The sequence below is a fragment of the Macaca thibetana genome, chromosome 5 (assembly GCF_024542745.1).
Source record: "Macaca thibetana thibetana isolate TM-01 chromosome 5, ASM2454274v1, whole genome shotgun sequence".
In the NCBI taxonomy this organism is placed as follows: Eukaryota; Metazoa; Chordata; class Mammalia; order Primates; family Cercopithecidae; genus Macaca; species Macaca thibetana.
This window is the reverse complement of record NC_065582.1, coordinates 93617705-93639828: the sequence shown is the minus strand read 5'-3', so window position 1 is coordinate 93639828 and position 22124 is coordinate 93617705. Positions and strand designations below refer to the sequence as shown.

General features: G+C 36.3%; 1 protein-coding gene across 2 annotated transcripts in view; it reads right to left on the bottom strand.

The window, feature by feature from the left end:
- Positions 1 to 22124, bottom strand: part of UNC5C (unc-5 netrin receptor C) — a 389368-nt gene that overhangs the window by 151422 nt on the left and 215822 nt on the right. For both annotated transcript variants that reach the window (XM_050791748.1, XM_050791749.1), the window contains exon 2: positions 16410 to 16631. In XM_050791748.1, the coding sequence (XP_050647705.1) occupies positions 16410 to 16631 (222 nt within the window). The remainder of the gene's footprint in view (positions 1 to 16409; positions 16632 to 22124) is intronic.

Below are 22124 nucleotides of genomic sequence, written 5' to 3'. Positions count from 1 at the left end.
ACCTTGAAAAATACAAACAAGACTTTTAGGTAATAATGTACAGGGATGTACCTATTGAAAAATGAGAAGAATAGAACCACTGCTTTCTCATTAATAGTTTTCACAATCCCTTTTAGTTTGTATTCCAACTTCTGTCCATAATCCAATATCTGCACACTCCTTACATCTATACTTAAATAGTATAGATTTTTGTCCCCTGTACATATCTTATAAATGTCAGTCCATCCACCTCAAAGTTTCTTGGTATTCAGCAAGTTTTTTAAAAAGTCTACCATGTAGGAGATCCTTTAGCAATACTTCAGGTATCACCCCTATTAAAAGTGAAGAGGGATCTGAGGTCCTAAGAAGAAAATTAACGACAGAGAATGGCTGTAATTTCATATATTCCTGATGGAAATCTCACTGCTTAGGGGAAAAAAAAAAAAAAAAAAAAAAAAAAAAGAACACATATGCTAAAATAAAAGGGAAAAAAAAAGCAAAAATAAAAGGGAATGGGGCCACATAAAACCTCGCCAAAGGTTCACGTGTTACATAAAGCAGCAGTTGGGACTTCACAAAGGAAATCTCTGCACTTTTTATTTCTGGTTCAGAGGATTTACATGCTCTTTCTAATGATCTGGGCCTTCAGCACTGGGTAATGTCTCCCAGTCCCCAGCTTAGCGCTCATGCAAAATTGAAGCACTTTGGAGGCAGTTTAGTAGCTGCAGATGAATCTCAATGTGCAGGAAAAGGCATAATGGCTGTTTAGCACTTGCTAGGAGAAGCTGAGGAAATCAGGGGGAAAAATCTATTGAACTCAAGCCATCTGGGAAGCCAACTGAGAGCGGCTGCATTAACAACGTGTTTACATTCCCATTGTGTTGCTAGGCCAAGCAAAAATAAGTGTGTGCGTGTGCGTGCACGTGTATATGTGCGTGTGTAAAGGAAATTATGAAGTGAAGCTCTTTTGATTGTATTGGCTATTTTGGTTTGGCTTTGGCAACAATGTGGAAAAAGAACTTGTATGAGAAGCGTGGCTATGAGAATGAGATGGGAGGGCTGTCACAGTGCAGGGGCTGGCAAGGATGCTGTGAGCAGGAGGAAAATGAGCGCTATGCAGAGCCTGGCTGTGCAGTTCTCTTCCTGTCTCTGGCCCTGAGTATTAGGCAGCAGACTGGGGGAGGCCTCAGAAAGCTGATAAAGAACACTAGGGAATGCTTTCATTGCCTGTTCCATTTATAGTTACTTTAGAAATACCGACCAAATGAGGGAAAACAGCCAGGTGAGTAAGTCCCTTTACGTTCAGTTCCCACCACTCCTACTCGGTCTCTCCACCATCACTTCCCTCCTGCACTGTCATATTAAGTGATTTTTTCTTGACAAATGTTTGGTGGCTGTAGTGGGCTGAATGCTGAATGGTGTCCCACAAAAGATATGTCTATGTCTGAATCCCTGGGACCTGTGAATCTTACTTTGTTTGACAAAAAGGTCTTTGGAGAAGTCATTAGTTAAAGGTCTTGAGATAAGGAGACAGTCTGGGAGGACAGCAGAGGGGAAAATACAGATCAGTGCAGATAAAAATATGTTCACCTTGAAAAATATAAACAAGAATTTTAGGTAATCCATATCCTGGATTATCCATGTGAGCCCAGAATCCAATGACAAGAGTCCTTGGAAGAGACACACAGAGAAGCAGACAGATGTGGAAGAGAAGGTGACATGAAGATGGAGGCTGAGATTGCAGTGATGGAGCTGGAAGCCCAGGAGTGCCAGGGCAGCCACCAGAAACTGGAAGAGACAAGGAACAGATTTTCCCCTGGAGCTCCCCGAGGAGGGCAGCTCTGCTGGATTTCAGACTTCTAGCCTCCAAAACTATGAGAAAATACATTTCTGTTGTTTTAAGCCTAGGAGACAAATGCAGTGACTAAGGGCATTTACTGTCCATTCAAAGCCTGGATGCAGAAACCCGACAGAGCAAAAAGGTGAGAAGAAACTGTCTACCATGCAGTGTTTGTCTGGTTTCACAAATGCCCCCAGAATGGGTTTGGAGAGGCAGCCTCTTAGTCACTGAGGTCACTTCATACAGAGGGCATCACTGTCCAGGGTCACCCAGGGTGCAGCTATAAAAAGAGGTATGCCATTCACCCCCTGCCATTCCTGGACTCGCCTTGTACAGAACATTCCCCTGGGTTTTTCGGGTGAAATTTTAATTCACTTAAGCCTGAGAGTTCCCTGCACTTCCCCCAGGAGGCTGCTATCCTTCTGCTTTAGCGGTTTAATAGGCAGAGACAGGGGAAAGGATATTGAAGAAAGCAGGAGCTCTATCCATGTAACTCTATACCATAGGACTACCAAGGGGTTTCATGAATTTATTCTCAGAATGAGAGGCAAACCTGAGCAAATCGTAAAGCATACTCATTTCCCCCCATCTCTCTTTTTCCTCCTCTCTTTTGCTCCCTCCAGACTGGGATATCCTTAAGTGCAGTAATCAAGTCTTGGTTATGCCTCTACTTACAGCACCAAGTAAAGTATCTAGGTCACGGATTTTGAACAGAACATCTATGTACTCCCTCTCTGCCACACTTCTACAATAAATAGCATCTCTCTTGTGCCCTGGTTTTCAAGCCTGGCTGTACGTTAGCATTACTAGAGAGCTTAAAACAAACAGACAGAGGAAAAGCTATGGCCTGTTCCCAATTAAATGATTATCTCTGGGGCTGGGGCCAGGACCTAGGTGTTTTCAAAAATCCCCCCTGGTAACTGTCAAGTGCAGCCAGGGTTGACAGTTCCTGCCCTAATAGTTCCTTGAGGCTCTTGCCTTCATGTTCTGGAAACTTTCTTCCAGAACACAATTTTTATAATCAGGTTAAACCTTTGATGAAATTAGAAATGAGTCCAAGGCTCCCTCATCTGAATTGCTTTTCATTGCAAGATACTGTATTTCCTACATGCTGTGCTTACTTTTTTGCCAGACCCTGATAGTTGGCTAATGGTAGTGCTCATGTTACATGGGCTGGTTTTTATATCTCCAAAAGGTACTATTTAGAGGATCTGGCAAGAATGGATATTTCAACAGGCTTCCCCAGGACTGGTCTGACAAGCATTAGCTGAGCGATGACTCAGGACTGATGGTAAACACGGGGGAAGACAATATGATCCACAGCTAGTTAGCGATGTACCCCCGACTCAAGGGTTCGCATTTGATTATTCATCGATTGTGGAAATTTTTAACTAAAAAGTTCTTAATTGTGTTTTCAAAGATGGCAAAAAATGATAGGGTGGGAAGAGAGAAACAGCATCAGGATTTTGATCAAATTATTGAGAGAATAGTGGGTACTAAGATTCAGTGATACGGAAACGAATAGAATGGAATAATAGCCTGGATCATTATATCATAATTACCAACCAGTTTACTTATATTTAGCACAATAGGTTCAGACACCCAACAATAATATTTAAACTTTAGGAGAAAAGCTATGCTCTTTTGAAAGTGGACCCTCTCTTTTAAGCATACATTGTTTCTTAAACTTCCTTTAAAATGATGCTTAATTTGTTTTATATGATAACCCCAAACTCTTTTAAATGTTTCTTCCATGAAAATAAAGTAAAAGATGGCTCACGCCTGTAATCCCAGCACTTTGGGAGGCCGAGGTGGGCGGGTTGCCTGAGGTCAGGAATTCGAGACCAGCCTGGCCAACATGGTAAAACCTTGTCTCTGCTAAAAATACAAAAATTAGCCCAGTGTGGTGGTGGGCACCTATAATCCCAGCTACTCGGGAGGCTGAGGCAGGAGGATCACTTTAACCCAGGAGGTGGAGGTTGCAGTGAGCCAAGATCATGCCATTGTACTCCAGCCTGGGTGACAGGAGAGAAATTCCATCTCAAAAAAAAAAAAAAAAAAAAAAGTAAAAGAGATTCTTCTTAAACCCTTCACATGCTTCAGCCAAAGGTTAGATTAAAAAGTACAATATGGCTTTTAACAATTGTGCTATTCTCACTTCGAAGTGGTCATATTAAAACTCAGCACACAGCATATGCATGGTTGCTGAGCACGTGGCAACATTGCTATAGCAACACAATCACTAGTTTTGCTCCTGAAATGCCTGTTTCAGTAGCATGTTATCTAGATGAAGAATGGTCCTTGGACTCCAGCTTCTTATTGTAGCCTCTATGTGGGCCTGAGGATGGATACAATTTGATTTTTTCTCTTCTGAATTTGGAAAAAGACACACACATGCAAATATGTGGGTCTGTATTTACATATCTACTTATATGCATATTTTTGATTAAAGTGTATTAATCAGTGCTTTCATCTTCACTGTGGACAAGAAGAGGAGTTATGTATTACGAGTAACCTTGCCCTAAGTGTTAATTGGCAGGGGAGAATTCCTTTGTGTTTATTACACTAAAAACTCTCACTGTGTATAATTTTAGAAAATTTCTCTTTTCCCCTAGTGAAACACAACTTGCTAAAATTGCATTGAAAGGTGAAATGTTTTCTCACCTTTACTTTGCAATCATGTTCTAGGCCATATCTGTGCAATAAATATATGCTATTAAAATTTTCTGTACAGTAGAAATTCAAACATTAAAAATCTTCCCCATGGGATATAATTAAATTAAAATTACATAGTTCTGCAAATAGGATATAGTCAGGGTGTTCCGGAGTATACATGGGGTCTATAATACTGATATTTGCAAATATTGGAATTACCAAAAATGAACAAATAACAATAACAATAAAAACTTCATGACAACAATAGATTAGAAACAAAAAGAATCTAAATGTGTAGCCTAAAAATTTTCAAGTACTCTCTTCTTTTTGTAAGCTAGAAAAAGAATGAAAAGAAAAACATTTATATGCAGAAGGTGAGCTCAAATAAGTCAGCTAGCAGAGATTCATCTGCGTCATATAATGGAAGCAACTGCAACAAACACTCAGGTTCTAGAACTCTGATCTAACCATGTTTTTGTAATTGCAGCTGAGTTTATGTTGGCCATGTTAGCCCAGGTGTTTAAAGACAAAGTCAACGTGAAATAAGGATGAATCAATTGTGAACACTAATAAATGAAAAATAAGATTTAAACATTAAAAAATCTTCCCCATGGGATACTGAATCTTCAAATACTGCATAGAAAATTTTAATAACATATACTTATTGCACAGATATGGCCTAGAACATGATTGCAAAGTAAAGGTGAGAAAACATTACACCTTTCAATCCAGGACAATTGATATTCTGTTATGACTAACCAGCAACTACTATCTTGTGAAGTTATCAGATTAACTCAGTGAAATAGCCTCATGTACTACATGGGTCCTTATCAATTTTCTATTTTTATTTACTCAGCCCTGGGGCCAGCCTCATACTGAAAAGAAAAAATTGTTAGTTTCTGGTATTGAAATAAGTACCTCTGAGAAAGAAATCAAATAAATAATTGATTTAAATTCCAGAATCATTTATCTTCATTGGCAGACAACTGTATTACAGATATAAAGCTCCATTCTTGCAAAGGCAATATTCCTACTGACTTAAATAACAAATTATGGAATGAGGTTCAAGTAGAGTTTTCAAATTTTATGCATCATTTACTAAAATGTAAGCAAAACCCACATAACTTCCTTTTGAAATTGTTCACTCTGTTAATGAGAACTGAGTTTAAAATGATTACATGGATAATAACAATTGGTGTGATAGGTATATTTATTGTATAAAGTAACTCTTCTTACAGAAGATTAAGCTATCTTTATGTATTCCTCAAATTACCTATTCATGAAATATTCCAAATACACACTGTTGGTTTGTCTCACTAAATTTCAGTTACACAAATTTAGTAGGATGACTAGCTATAATCTCAGAAAATAAACTGTCATTGATCATTGCCTGTTCTTAGCACCTTGTTATAAACTACAGAAAAGAAAAAGCTTTACAAAAGATAAACCACACCATACCATTCCAATCTAGTTGAAGAAACAGAGATTATATATATTATATATACATGCACCTCTATTAATAAATGTATACATAAATATAACTTTAATAAATAACACATGATATTGAATATAAGACTGTGACTTCTGCACTTCAGAAATGGTTGAATATTGGCCAGGCACAGTGGCTCATGCCTATAATCCCAGCATTTTGGGAGACTGAGGCAGGTGGATCACCTGAGGTCAGGAGTTCGAGACCAGCCTGGCCAACACAGTGAAACACCGTCTCTACCAAAAATACAAAAATTAGCTAGGCATGGTGGCAGGCATCTGTGATACCAGCTACTTGGGAGGCCTGGGCAGGAGAATCTCTTGAACCCAGAAGGTGGAGGTTGCAGTGAGCCGAGATCATGCCACTGCACTTCAGCCTGGGTGACAGAGCGAGACTCCATCTCAAAAAAAAAGGTTGAATGCTGAATATTGATGATTTCATAGGGATTATCATAGTATTTCCACAATTACCATGAGTATAAAGAAAACGGAAGTACAAATAACAGAAATGAGGACATATTTACCTATGACTTGGGTTTTTATAGAAAGATTCATTCACAGTATTGCATTTGAGATACTTCTTTAAGAATGAATAAGGTGTTGACAGAGGTGGAGCGAAGAAAAGTATGGTATAAAGGATAATTAACTCATTCAAAATGTATTTATTGAGTCCCTACTAAGTACCCAACATCATGTTAAGCAGGAGCAGCAACAGTAAAAAAAGACAGACACGGCCCTGAATTTCATGAAGCCTTCTCTTGACCTATAATGTTTAGACTAAAGAGGGGAGAGATTTGGGGAAAGAGATGTGATAATTATCTTTTTCAAGTTATCTAAGACTAATAATAAGAGGACAAGATGTGAACAAACTTATTTTCTGAAGTTCCATGTGATGTAAGCAGGTTCACAAAGTCAAGATAATAAAAAATTAGTTTCACTCAATTTAATGAAGAGCATGCCAACAATTAATTAAGCTGAACTAAATGACTGCCATAGTTCTCAAAACTTAATGTTTCTATGATTATAATGCTCCAAACTATAAAGAAAAGAGTATGCATCACTTGATAGAGTTTATACAGATCTCCCGTAGTTCCCCTTTGAAAATCTGTGAGTGGCATTTCCTAAATCATCTCCTGGTGTGACATTAAGATCTCATGATATTTCAATAGAGATTCTGTGAAAAAGATTACAGTTGACAAATAGTAAAAAGGTTATCAGGTCAGGCGTGGTGGCTCATGCCTGTAATCCCAGCACTTCGGGAAGCTGAGGCAGGTGGATCACGAGGAGTTCAAGACCAGCCTGGCCAACATGGTGAAACCCAGTCTCTAATAAAGATACCAAGTTAGCTGGGCATAGTGGCACACGCCTGTAGTCCCAGCTGCTCAGGAGGCTGAGGCAGGAGAATCGCCTGAACCTGGGAGGTGGAGGTTGCAGTGAGCCGAGATCGCACCACTGACTCTAGCCTGGTGACAGAGCGAGACTCCATCTCAACAAATAAATAAATAAATAAATAAATAAGATTTTCTCATTACAGACCTTTCCTAAGACTTTCACATGCTAATACAGAGGTCCCCAACCCCCAGGCCACGGACCAGTACTGGAACTAGGCCACACGGCAGGAGGTGTGCAACAGGTGAGAGAGCATTACGTCCTGAGCTCTGCCTCCTGTCAGATCAGTGGCAGCATTAGATTCTCACAGGAGCGCAAACCATATTGTGAACTGCACATGCAAGGGATATAGGTTGTATGCAGCTTATGAGAATCTAATGCCTGATGATCTGTCACTGTCTCCCATCACCCCCACATGAGACTGCTGCAGAAAAACAAGCTCAGGGCTCCCACTGATTCTACATTTATGGTGAGTTGTATATTCATTTCATTATATATTACCATATAATAATAATAGAAATAAAGTGCACAATAAATGTAATGCACTTGAATCATCCCTAAATTATCCCCCTCCCACTTTGTGGAAAAAGTGTTTTCCACGAAAACGGTCCCTCGTGCCAAAAAGGTTGGGGACTGTTGTGTTAATATACGTTTGCTATGGTCTCATTACTCATATCCCCTCAAATTCATATGTTGAAATGCTACCTCCCTAGGTGATGGTATTAGGAGGCAGGGCCTCTGGAAGGTGACTAGGCCATGGGGGCAAGTGTCATGAAGAATGGGTTACTGCTTTTATAAAAGAGACAAGGGAGGCACCCTTTGCCCCTTCTGTCATGTGAGGACACAGCAAGAAGGCACCATCTAGAAGGAAGCAGGCCCTCATCACACAACGAATCTGCTGGATATTGGATTTCCCAGCCTCCAAATCTGTGAGACATACATTTCTGTTCTTTATAAACGACCCAGGCTGTGGTATTTTGCTACAGCAGCCCAGATGGATTAAGATGACTTAGTACTTTCTCCAAAAAGGGAATATAATTACTGCAGCGTTTCCTACATTGGCTGCAAAGTTTTTATTTTCTTGTTTTCCAAAATAACATCTATTAAGAACTTATAAGACACTGGTGGTTTGTTGAACACAGTTTAAGAGGAAAAACCCTATCAGCTTACTATACAAGGCATGTGGTAAAGGTGAAACTATGGGACAAGGCTAGAAAGTTTGATTAGGAGCCAATTATACTGAAGACTTTGAAGATAAGATCAAGGAGGATGTGCTTTATTTCATGGACAAAGGGGAACCATTATATATTTTTAAGAAGGGGAATGACAACCACTTGGAAAAACCATTTGAACACTTGTCTTTTAGGCCTATAACTACTTGGAGAATAAACTGCTCGAAAAAAGGCCAAAATAAAGAAGATGTAGGTGGCTATTTAGATAATCAAAGAGGTATATATTAAAGAGTAGAAGGGGAGTAGAAGCAAGACTTAAAACAGAAGGATGATTTGAAAATAAATTGGCAATACTTGATGATCATTTTGCTTGTTGGAGTGAAGGATGAAGCTGAGATTTTAATTTTTGGTACCCAGATGGAGAGAAAAGGTATCTGAAATAGGAATACAAAAGGAGGAGGATTTTCATTGTTCCCACTCTTGCAACAAATGGGGTCTTGAGTGAGCACAGTACACCTAAGCTGAGGTTTGATTAGAAGCAATTCACTTAAATTTATGCCCAATTATAGCTTCTCTTCATCACTTCCTTTTTTCCATTAAGGATCACTGTTTGCTAATTGGCCAAAAGGCAAAGGCCTTCAAGAATGAAAAACTAGACCCTAAACACTAGCTTATGTTATTATATTAAAGAATCACAAAGGCCTGCATGTGGAAAACCTGACACAAAGCAAGGCAGGCAAATAAAAACATGAAAAATGCACAGACAGCTGACACTCTGGAGCTGTTTTTCCTGGGAAAAGAAATAATTGTATTGCATAGCTGTTTTTTTAGACTAACTGTTCTGTGTTCAGTAGTTATGCAAAACTTAGGGAGACACCAGGCACAGGGCCAACAGCAAAGTTTTTGGAAGCAGAGAGCTCTGGGTTCATATCCTGGCTGCATCACTTCCTCATTAGGTGATTTGAGGCAAGTTTGTTTCTTTATCCTGCTGAGCCTCCGATTCCTAATTTACCAAAGGGGATTCTTAGAAATTATCTCATAAGACACTTGTGATGACTAAAGAACAGAATACATGTAAGGTGTTTGGGATAAGGCCTGGAACTTTTCTTTTTGTTGTGTTGACCTCATTGATATTTTCTGCTAACTTGAGAATAATTAAAGATGAAGAAGGAAAATCTCAGGGATTATTAAAATTTCAACATAACCATGGTTTTCTAAACCTCTTTGCTTCTTCACAGAGAAAAAATATTTGCTTTTAGATGGTAGATCTTAGGTACCATGGAAACAAGAGTTGAAAAGACTTCAAGTAAATAGAAAGCTAACAGCGGAGCCTGAGTTTTTCTTAAAAATGTAACCACAAAATATTGAGTAGATCATGATTTCTATGGAATTTTGAAGGCAACGTAGGCATGTATTACTGTATTACCAAATCAAGAACTTTCAAATATTGAAAATTTCTAAATGATTTATTATAAGCTGCTTTCCACTTTTCTGTTTCTTATATGTAAGAAATGCAATTGTGGTTTCAATGATGGAAAGGCAAAGAGTAATGGTAATGAATGATCTTCAATCAGTACATTTTGTTATGATCAATGGATAGATATAATCAGTGAGTATAAATAAGTATTTGATTCCTATTTAATGATTTCCTAATTTAAAAGACGATCTTATGAGTTGGAGAAGAAATTTGTTTTATTTTAGTTTTATTGTCTTGCAGTTTTTAAATACGAAGTTACCTTTGATAGATATTTTATTGAATGTAGTCAACTTTTCTTAGTCTCAAGGTAATGTAGCTTGGTTGTCACTAAATATCCTTCTAAATATGATTATAAGGCAGAGGTATGTATAAAAACAACTTGTTTGCAATGTCTCTTCTCTGTCTTATCATAGGATAACCAGATTTGATTTTTTCCAATACTAAGAAAATTTACCTGATTTGAAATACATTTCAGGACTTAATGTATTCTAAAATTTCTTGCTATTAAGAACCAATAAATCCCCAACAATACTACAGTCAGACTCCAGTTGAGAACCAAAGTTGCAGGGCGAATCTAGCTTCAAGAAAAACCCCTCAACCCCCACCCCTAAAAAAACAAATGCCTTTATTTCAGTTGCATTCACGATATTCTGATCTCACAGGAAAGCAAAAAACTTTAACATAAAAAGCCTACAAATTTCTCCACCAATATTTGTCCATATTGGGGATTTATGATAGCAGGCAAAGAGAGGCAATAAAGTGGTACGGGCTTTTGTTCAGGTTTCATTATTTATTATGAAAATAACACATTCACAGGATTGAAAAAAAAAAAAAAACAAACTTCAAACAATAAAAGTCCCTTTATCACCCCAGACTCTAAGGTGTCAACTGCTTGTTATATGTTTCTCCAGAAAAATTCTAATGCACCTACAAATATACATGCATCCTCTTTCTTTATACATGGAAGCATATCACACACAGTACACAGTCTTCTCTACTTTGGCTTTCATTCTAAGTTTTATCTCAGAGAGTTTTCTATAGCTTCATATATATCTGATGCAACCTCATTGTTTTAAAATGGATGATGGCCAGGTATGGTGGGCCTCTTCCCCTGTAGCTCCAGTGATATGGACAGGAGGAAGGGAAATACTGAGTTGAAGAGGGCAGTTTCCCAGCAAAGGCCCCATCCTCAAGCCTGGAAACTACAGCCCCCTGTTTTCCTGCCCAAGTTACCTTTTTTGGCCTGCCCTGCCCCTCTATCCTGTGCTCGCATAAGCCCCAGACCTTAGCTGGCAGAGAGACAAGCAGCTGAATGTCGAGAGAAGCAACTGAGCATCGGAGACTACAGATAGACGCAGTATAACTTCTGACTGCATGACTTTGGAGAGGAGGAGCCTGGCCGCAGATGGCCGGGCTTCACGGAAAGATCACCTTCTTCCCATATCATCCTCTTTCCAGCTTCCTTTCTGCTGAGAGCCACTTCCACCACTTAATAAAATCCTACGCATTCATCACCTTTCAAACTGTTCCTGTGACCTGATTCTTCCTTAATGCTGAAAAAGAATTCAGGACACACTGGGTACAGGAACCCAAAAAGGCTGTCACAATGACTCTTCACCGAGCTGTTCACGTTTAAGGCATCTGTGGAGGCAAAGCTGAAAGAGCACTGTTTATAACACGTGCCCTCTGGGGCTCCAAAGCTCTGTCACAGGCAACTTCCAGTCACTGCTGCAGGCTGGTAAAGGGTTCCTTCCTGCTGGAGCCCAAAGGCACTCGCCCCAGCTCCTGCACCCCCTCACCTGCACGCTCCTCCTCTCAAAAGGTGTTTGAGTGTAGCTTAAAGAGTAAATGAGCCATACCCCTGTTGCAAGCCCCAGAAGTGGTCGAGGGAACTCTCCTGTTTCACCAGTGCATTGGGAGGCTAAGGCAGCAGGATCACTTGAGCACAGGAGTTTGGAGACCAGCCTGGGCAATATAGCAAGACCCCATCTCTACAAAAAATGAAAAATTAGCCAGGCATGGTAGTGTGCCTGTAGTTGTAGCTATTTGGGAGGCTGAGGTGGGAGGATCATTTGAGCCCAGGAGTGTAAAGCTTGCAGTGAGCTATGATCATGTCACTGCATTCCAGTCTGGGAGACAGAGGAAGACCCTGTTTCCAAAAAAATAAAAAATAAATTTAAAAGTATCACAGTAGGGATAAACAGTCCCTGATATGCAACTGCAACAAAGGTTCAATGGCCAACCTTTGTGCACATTTGGAATTATATTTCAGATAGTTTCTAGGTTTGTAACTACTCAGTAGAAGCTATATACCTTTCAATATTGAAGGTATTTTCAAATTGGCCTTCAAAAAGATTGTATCAATTTAAACACCCATCAACAAATTATGCCTTTAATCAACACCATATGTTAACAAACGTTTTGATCCTGATGACATCTCCTTAGATACTTAATTACCATTTACACTGCTGTTCCTGTATCTTGTTGTGTCAACAACTCTGCTCAATTTTCTATTGGGTTGCTGATCTTTTCTTTAAATAGAGTTTTGAGCTATTTATATATTTATAAAATTAGCCTGTTGGCTAATAGATAGCCACAGATACTATAACTAGTTTTTAATTCTGTCTCTTGGTTTTGTTTGTGGTTTTCTTACTTTGGATATTCATGTTTAATGATGCCTTCCTGTAAGACTTATAGATTGTGTGTCCCGATTTAAAAGACTATGCTCACCACTGAAACCAACCAACCAACTGCCAAATTTTCTCCTAATGATGATGGTGATGGTGGCGATGATGATGATGATTTTAAGCCCCAACATCTAGCATTTATTTTGTTCTAAAGAATGAGATAGTTTCAGGTTTTCTTTATTATTTTTCAATTTGAACTTCCTATCTTGTTTTATGAAATAATTTATGGAATAAACTATTTTCCTCACTGGTTAAAAAACTGATCTTTATTACATTCTAGGTAATGTAATAGGTACAAATGCCTTAGGTGTTTGTTTCTTGATCTCTATTTTAATCCATTAATCTGTATGTTTTATCCTCTGCTAAGATCAAACTCTTTTAACTTCTTTAGCATTATATTTATAATGAGTTGGGTCTTTCTCGTTACTCTACTATTTAAGAATTCTCTCAGCTATTTTCCCAAATTATTTTTAATAAAATGACGGTGACATTACAGATTCATTTATAAGTATTAGACATTTAAACATATTTGACCTTTCCATTCAAGAGTAATGTGTGTTTCCTTAATGTAAGTCATGATATCTTTTTGTCTCTAAGTAGGATTTTTAAATTTCCTTTAAAAAATTCTGCAAAATTTTTGTTAAGCATATACCTACATGTTTTCTTTTACATAGCTATTCTAAATGACATCTCTTACTGCATTTTAATTTGAATTGGCTGTCTGTACATAGGAAAGTTGGTTGTTTATACAAATTTTTTATCAGCTATTTTCTCTATTCTCTTGATTTAAAAATTTTTTTTCTTTTAAAATGCATACATTTTCCAGGAGCATAAAATCACATAATTTGTCATAAATGATGATTTTCCACTTTCTTTACTATTTTTGTACCTCTTCATTACTTGTGTTGTCTAATGGCACTGGCTGGTAGATTAGAATAATACCAATTAATAATGGTATCTGTGGGCATCTTTGTCTTTTTCCTAACTTCATTCTTTTTATTTGTAGTAAGTTATGGGATATAAGTATAATTTGTTGCATGAATAGATTACATAGTGGTAAAGTCAGGGCTTTTGGAGGTATCCATCACCTGAATAACATACACTGTACCCATTAAGTAATTTCTCATCACTTACCCCCTCACCCATCTGCACCCTTCTGAGTCTCCATTGTCTATCATTCCACACTCAACATCCATGTGTACAGATTATGTAGCTCTCACAAGTGAGAATATGTGGCATTTATTAATATATTTCTGGGTCTGAGTTACTTCACTTAACATAATGGCCTCCAGTTCCATCCATGTTGCTGCAAAAGACATGGTTTCAGTCTTTTTTATGGATGAATAGTATTCTATTGTTTGTATATACCACATTTTCTTTATCTGATTATCCACTGATGGACACTTGGGTTGATTCCCTATCTTTGCTATTGTGAATAGAGCTATGAAAAATATATGAGTGCAGGTATCTTTTTGATGTAATGATTTCTCTTCCTTTGGGTAGGTACCAAGTAGTGGGATTGTTGGATTAAATGGTGTGCTATTTTTAATTCTCTGAGAAATCTCCATACTGTTTTCCATAGAGGTTGTACTAATTTACATTCCCACCAAGTTTTTCCTAACTTTAAAGGTAATACTTACATGAGTCTAGTATGTTAGCTTTTGGCTGGATGCTGGCTTTTTTTTTTTTTTTTGTGAAGTTTTGGATGAAAATGAAAGCTCCCAATAAAGCTATATTGTATTTCACTCCATTCCTGAATCTCAGGAGAACTGAGAAAGTATTGAATTTCCTAAATCATCCCTTAGTTCTCATCTGTCTCTCCTGAATTTAAATGAAAACATGCAAACTATTTTAGTTTATAGTTAATTTAAAAGGTAGTCTTAATCATTGATGTATATAATATTAACGAATTTTGTGTAGAATTATTAAAAATAAGGGTTTCACAGAAAGGAAATCTCTCTCAATATATGTGTATAAGTGTGTGTGGGTGTGTTACCAACATAGCATGAAATTGTTAGAAGCATTCAATATTAGAATAGTTTTGTTTCTATTTATAATCTTCCTATATAGGCATTTCATTATTTTAGTAAAGATAAGCCTGAATATGTTGTGACATATTTGAGCTTTTGTGATTTCTTTCTCTTTCCTTTTATCATTAAAGCTTATTTGTTTGAAATCTGTACAAATACGTGAGCTGAAACAAATACAACTCAATCCACTTGAGATTTTGAAGACATCTGGTGGAGTTATTTTCTGAGTAATTAGACCAAGAGGTGGGACAATTCCCTGAAGTAAGCTACCCTACAATTGGATACCCAGTTGTATCTGCAGTCATCAGCTTGCATTCAGTGAGCATATTGATTCACAAATTGACAAGCAATTATGTAGAGTTGCCACCTGATTTTCCAAAGACCATTTATGTTATAAAGAATATGCCCCAAATGCTTTTTAAAAAGTTGCCTCTTCTCAGTCCTCTCATAGTCAGTTCTGTTTCTTTATGTTCTGTCACCTCAATATGCTATTTACTTTGTTGCAGACCTTGAAAGTAGAAAGTAGAGCCCTCAAGTGCTGGTCTCTACTTGTCTCTGGTTAATCCAACACTTGGGCACAAATATGAATTATTTACAATTTGGATTTTGAACATGTGTATCCATTTTGGTATAGAAAGACATCTATGAAGGATAACAAAGATATTTAAATGCTTCAATTTTTGTCATGCTTGATATTCTTTGGCTTGAAAACGTTGAACAATAAAGTATTAATACTTAAATATATGTCAACGTTACAAAATCATAAGTCTGGAAGATATCTGAAAGTTCAAAGAGTTATTCTCTCTGTTGGAGAGCAAAAACACTTATACTACCATGGAAAGATATATATGTTTCCAATTTAAAAGAACTCCAGGAGATTCCACAACCACCCTAACTTATCCATTGTGTAGCAGAAAATTGCTATCAAGAAAGTTTCCTTTATATCTAATTGAAATCCCACAGGTTATTAGAATCTACTTCATCCTTTCTTTGCCTTTAGTATTTTATCTTTAAGGATGGTATTTACAGAGCAACAAAGTCAGGAGTTTTAACCATGCCGCGGCAAAGATAATCAGATCAAGACCCTCTGAGAAAGGGCTACAATTACCATTTCTTCTGTTCATGGATCCTACACTATCACTGTTCTGAATCACCCTTAATTTAATTTTAGATAAGAGTTAGGAAGTTAGGATTCACTTTTGGATGTAAATTATGAGTATAAGATACTTTGAATCTACGACATTTACAAATCCTTAACAAATATAAGGGCAAACTACGCACATGGATTAACATTAGACAGTAATGTAAACACGTTCAATTTATCCTAGTTAAAAATGCTTCCCAGATCTCAGGCTATTTAGATCTGACTACCACGCAAGTGCAATTCAAGAATATTATTTGCTAGGGCATTTAACATTGTCAGTCTATTCATTTGCATTATTTATCTTCTTAAGTATGAACCGTGTTTTAATCTCATGTAGTCCAACGGGAGTCAAGTCAAGATTTATTCACGCCATTTTACTTTTCAACACATGAAACAAGATCACCAAATCTTAACCAACCAATTCAAAACTTTTTTTCAAAGAATAACTCCATTTTCCATTCTACTAATTTAAATTATAGTATGGCCCCAGGCTAGAGTAATGAGTAACTGAATCTTGAACTGCAATGCAAATGCAAAGGAAAACTCACCGGAAGTTTCATCTACTCTTTCATCTACTATGTGGTCCTTCTGATGAACCCATTCACTATTACACTTGAAATAGATCTGGGTGGCAGGGCTGGCTTTACAGTACAGGTTCACAGGCTTATTCTTCACAATATAAGCTTCTTCAGGCTCAATAAGGAAATGTGGCAGAGGCTCAGGTGGATCAGAAGGAAAAGTTTCTGGGAGTTCATGAAAAAAGTCGTCGTCTGAGAAACGAGAAGAAAGTGGAAAATGGTTAACACATTGTAACAACTTGCCTTTTATTTGCTAGTTGTGTAAAAATAATGACTTATAAATGCAGTAATTAAGGGATTTGAATACCTGCTGTGTGTTAGGCAGTATGTTAGATCTATTGACTGGTCGTTTAACTAAGGATATAGATTATTATTCCCATTTCTATACACAGCAAAACTCAACATCAGGGAGGATAAATAAGTTGCCCTGAGCACATAGGTAGTAAATAGCAGAGCTGAAACTGGAATTCATGTGTATCTCAATTCAAAACCATGATCTTCCCAATGTATCACTACATTTCCTATTATAGAGTGTCACCCTTGAGAGCAGACAAAAGCAAGAGCAACTTCATTAGAAACATTTCTTTGAAAAGCATAAAGCTCATAGATAAAGCTTACATCCTTTGCAAGGAGATGAGCAGAAATATTAGAAACTTTAATTAAAGATCTTTACATTCAAACTCAAATCTGTTGTTATTTTCAAAAGATGTCATTGTGTGAAATATTCATTCAACCCAAAATTTAAAAACCACTTTAGATAATTTGCACACTTTGAGATACATTTTAAACCTGGATTCTGCATGATTCAAAATAAAAAAGTAATAATAAAAGTGCTTTGTATAATAAAACCTATTCTTCTGTTGTACAAAAGTCAAGGTAAAAACAGTCTTTTCAATACATCATAAATAAGTTCAGCCTAATAATAATCTTCCAACTGGGATAGAGGAGAACAAAGCTATTACTAATTCCCCAAATTGGTTACAAACACGTCATGTGAAAACTCTGATGTCAAAATTAAAAATTTTTACAAGTTCTTTAAATGTACTTTTTATTCAGTAGTAAATATAGAGTATGGTATTGATACTTAAAGGCTGGTTGCTCACATGTTGTCTTGAAAGTCATTTTATTTCTCCTTCAGTTGTTGCCCTGTGTTGGAAGATAGCCATTGGTATAGTGGACATCTATCTGTCCACTAAGAAAACTGGCTTGGAACTTTTTTCACTCAAGTCATAAGATAGCTGTCAAATAGTAATGATGTCCAGTCTCTGCTAATCTATTTTGCAGTAAAAATTGACTTCACTCGCATCACTGGACAAAACTAGCATTCAAAGCTGCCCACAGTAGTAAATTTATGACACTGAAATGTAAATGTTGTTTCCTATACCTAGATATTTTTTCTCACTTTACCTCCTTAATTTGCTTTCTTTTGGCAGGGCATCACGTCTAGTTTTTCCATTGTTGAACATCAAGGACAAAAATTGTCAGCTTACTAAAGAATAACCTTGTTTCCATCAATTGCAGCTCCTTTAGTCAATATGCAAGAACATTCAAGACTGCTTAAATAAACATAGCTCAGAAAGGAAAAGGGATGAGGAACTGAACTATTGACAAATCCATCAGCATGAAACTGATGTCTTGAAGGTCTTATCCAATTTTTTTTCTAAAGCACTTACTGTTATATGTGATGATGGACAGTGCTGATAATCAAAAAAGCTCCAAAAAACATGACTCAAATTCTATAGAAGTTAGCTATTGTTTTTAATTATTACTATTCATGAAGGTGGTCAACTAGATTTTATTTTTTAACTATGTTTGTACACACAAAAACATGTGAATGTATTTAATAACTATATTTATTTAAGCACGCAAAGTATAATAAATCTTTCAGCCATTATTTCAGAAGATAAAACTGAAAAGGAATGATTGCAAGATATAGATGATTGCATACAACCTTACCTTATTAAGTAATATAGCAAAAGTATTTATATGTTCACATGCTAGAGAAAACTTTACAGGCACTAAAAACTGATTACTCTGCCTTGCCAAAGCGTATATCTCTTTCTTCTGATTATTTTATTGTAAACTACTGAAAAGACAAATGGAAGCAAACAACTCACACATTTTAAAGTCAAAAGCAGCTCTGTTAAGCGCTGGGAAAAAAATAATAACAATATATTTAGACAATGTATGGGCACACTAACTTTGTATTTCCTTAACTTTGACTTTTAAGACAACATGATCACAACAAGTAAAGAGAAATGAACCTATATCTTGGTTTGAGGTTTCACACAGTATTGATTTTTCAAGACATTTGTTAACACTTGAAAATACAACTTATTAAGGAAAATTTCTATCATTAGAAATGTTTTAATTTAATAAATCCAGTTTTTCTTTTACATATCATTATAGTTTCGGCAGAACCAATCTCTTAAAAGTTGATCTAGAGAGATGCCTTGGCCAACCCCAGCATATTAGTTTATTAAGATTTCCTATAATATTCACAAAGCAAATTCAAGCCTATGCCCTGGATGAATTCCTGTTACAGGCAATATGGCATATCACTTCTATTACTCAATTCAGTTGTTGAGAATGATATTAATATAGAAAATTCAAGATCTTGGGTTAGTAGATACGTACAGTGGGACAGATATGATAAAATGCAAATAAGCTGATTATCAGTAGGCTCACCACTGTTGTGAAACCCTCACCTTCTCCACATACAACATATGACCTGGGTACCTTACTCAACCATGGAAGTTGGTCCCACCATCAAGTTAAACATACTAAAAGAACACTTTCTGATTCTTGCTCCATACAAAACTGTTAAGTTTCAGCATTAATTCTCAGATACAGTGTTATTTTAGAAATCATCTTTTTATGAAACTGTATCCTAACTTTTTTCTTTTCTAGAGAAAGTTTTGAAAATCAAACAAGCAAGCCAATTCTCTTCAACTAAAATAATAGATGAAAACTTATTTAAACATCCAGCATGGCTATAGCTACACGTATTTAAAGATAAAAAGTGCTCAGCTACAAATACCATTTATCCTACATGAATATTTAGCTCCTCGGTGCAATGCATTTGCCAGTCATACAAGGGGAGGAATCTACTTTTCAGTTTTGTAATTTGTTTTATAAGACTATTACCAATTTTCAAAAAACTAGAAATATATAACAGATGCTTAACACTAGAAATGAAACTCTTTGAAAGCAGGGGCTATATTGTTTTCATTTTCATTTTCCATAAGTCTAGCACATTATATGGGGTCAATAAAAATCTTACGAATGCATGAATATTATACTAAGGGCAACTTTGGTCATTTCTAAGAGATTCACAGAGGATTTTAGAGTTTATAGTGCCTCAGATTCATTTACAATTATAAGATGTTTTAACAATAGAAATATCTACAAACAGGACTGGCTACAAAATTTGTGTGGCCCAATGCAGAATGAAAATTCAGGATCCCTGGTTAAAAGTTTATTAAGATTTCTGAGATGGTGACAGCAGAACATTAAACCAAACACTGGTCCTGTGTGACAGCCAGCCCTGTCTACAAATGTCAGTTAAATGAGCATGTCACTTCATGGAAAGTCTGAAAAATGAAATTGCATCTTTATTATTGGATATTCATTTTGGAACTTTGTTTTTCCCAGCTTCTTGTGGTAATTAGATATTTTCTAAAGGAAAACATAATTGTTCAGACTGAGAATCTCAGGCTCGTATCAATTCTCTAAGCAAGTGTATTTGCAATGGTGTGCAAGGGAAGGTGTGTGACTTTATGTGTTCGTGGCCTTCCTTTGGATGATCCCTAGTGCCCATCAAAGGGCCTCTGATCCAAAATAAGTAAAATCCTGCCATGCTTAATTTTTTACTTTTTCAGGGCATTAAAGGACTGCTGAACCCATGGAGATAAGAAAGTTTGTGATTCCACCCTGAGGTGGTAGACTGTTTACTGAGATCAGTACCTTTCATGCAATTCATATTACCATACTAGAAAAAAAAACCCACATAACAAAATAATTTAAAAAACCAGCTTTATGATACTATTAAGGTCATGCTGCAAAACTCGAAGCTATAAAAAAAATTGATTTTTTTTTCTTCAAGGACATCAGTGAGTACATCCTCTTACCACTTTATTTCTTAATATAAATATCTGAAGGAGTGATATTAGGGTGATAATAGGAATTCAGTCTGTGAACAGTAACTTCAGACTGTGAACTTATTTCTGGCAACATGCCACAGGTATCCCAAATTATTACATTTTCTATAAATGCACACCTCGGCTGCTGGCATTGACTGCATCATGCTATCTGGGCAAAATGACTTGATAAATTAAGTTGTGAAACAAGTTTTGTACTTGTAGTTCATTCAAATTAACAAGGTAAATTTCCAGAGTTGCTTTTGTTCTGTACATTGAACTCAGTATTAATTTAATGCTTTTTTGATTTAGATATAATGTTATTATTCCTTTTACCCTCCTCCGATATTTGACTTAATTTTCCACTTTCTACTATTACTCAATACTGACATTCCAACAGTAGTACCATTTTTATCTTGATATCAATAAATCTCAGTACTTCCTTTTTTCTGTTATCTCACATAGGCTTTTGCTTTTTCGTTTACATCCAAGAAGAGAAAGCTTTTCGCCATATATTATTTTTATAGACTTTCATTCCACCTAATTCTTCACCGGAAAATATTATGCTATGAACATCAATCTGGGGAGCTTTAGGTTGCTGGTTTTATTGCTATATATCAAGCCTTAATTTTCATCAACTTAATACATAAGTTTCTATATTTCTGAATCATAAGACTTAAACTATTGTTGCTTATATCATAAAATATGGGACCATTATCTCTTTGTCTGAGACTTAAAGTGTATTCTTCTGAAATGGAATTTACTTCCAAGTGATTCGAGAGCAATTTAAAATGAATGACTGCAAAGCTAATTTTATCTGCATTTGGCTACCCATCCATCAGAGAGATAATTCATGATATATTACAACAAAAGGCAGCTGGAATTAACTATTTGAATGAGACTCCAGCTTATTTTTAATATTTTGATTAAAATATCCTCAGGAAGGCAAAGACTATGGTCTATATTTCAAGCAATATATTAATGGATTCATCATTTAAATTCAAGTTGTTGAATACATAATGCCTTAAATGTATTACATAACTTGGAAGTACTGAATGATTTCTAACTTCAAAACAAACTTTCTTTTGTTTTTAAAGAAATACTTGCCAAATCATGCCCATACATTAGTAATAACAATATACAGCTAATGTGCTAGTTGATAGCCACTTAACCCTGAAAAAGAGGCACCTTTTTCTGCCTGCTTAAGCCTTCATGATCTCTGACTTTTATTAATTAATCTCTCCTCCTAAGTGTTTTCCTGCCTATCATCTCTACCTCTGCCATGTAGTCTATGGTGTGCTCTTAGCAAACATTTTCACAAAAACAACTTTACCTCTTTTTCAAATAATTTAATAAATGTAATATAATGTTTTTTGCAAAATAAAATTTTTGCTTACCAGATTAGCTAAAAAATACTGAATGATTGATGAGGAGGTGAAAAAATGTACAATTGCATATACTGGCTGGAGTGTAAATGGGTATCCCAGAAGACATAACTTGACAATATAAGTAAAAATTAAGTCTCTGCATATCTCCAAATAAGCTA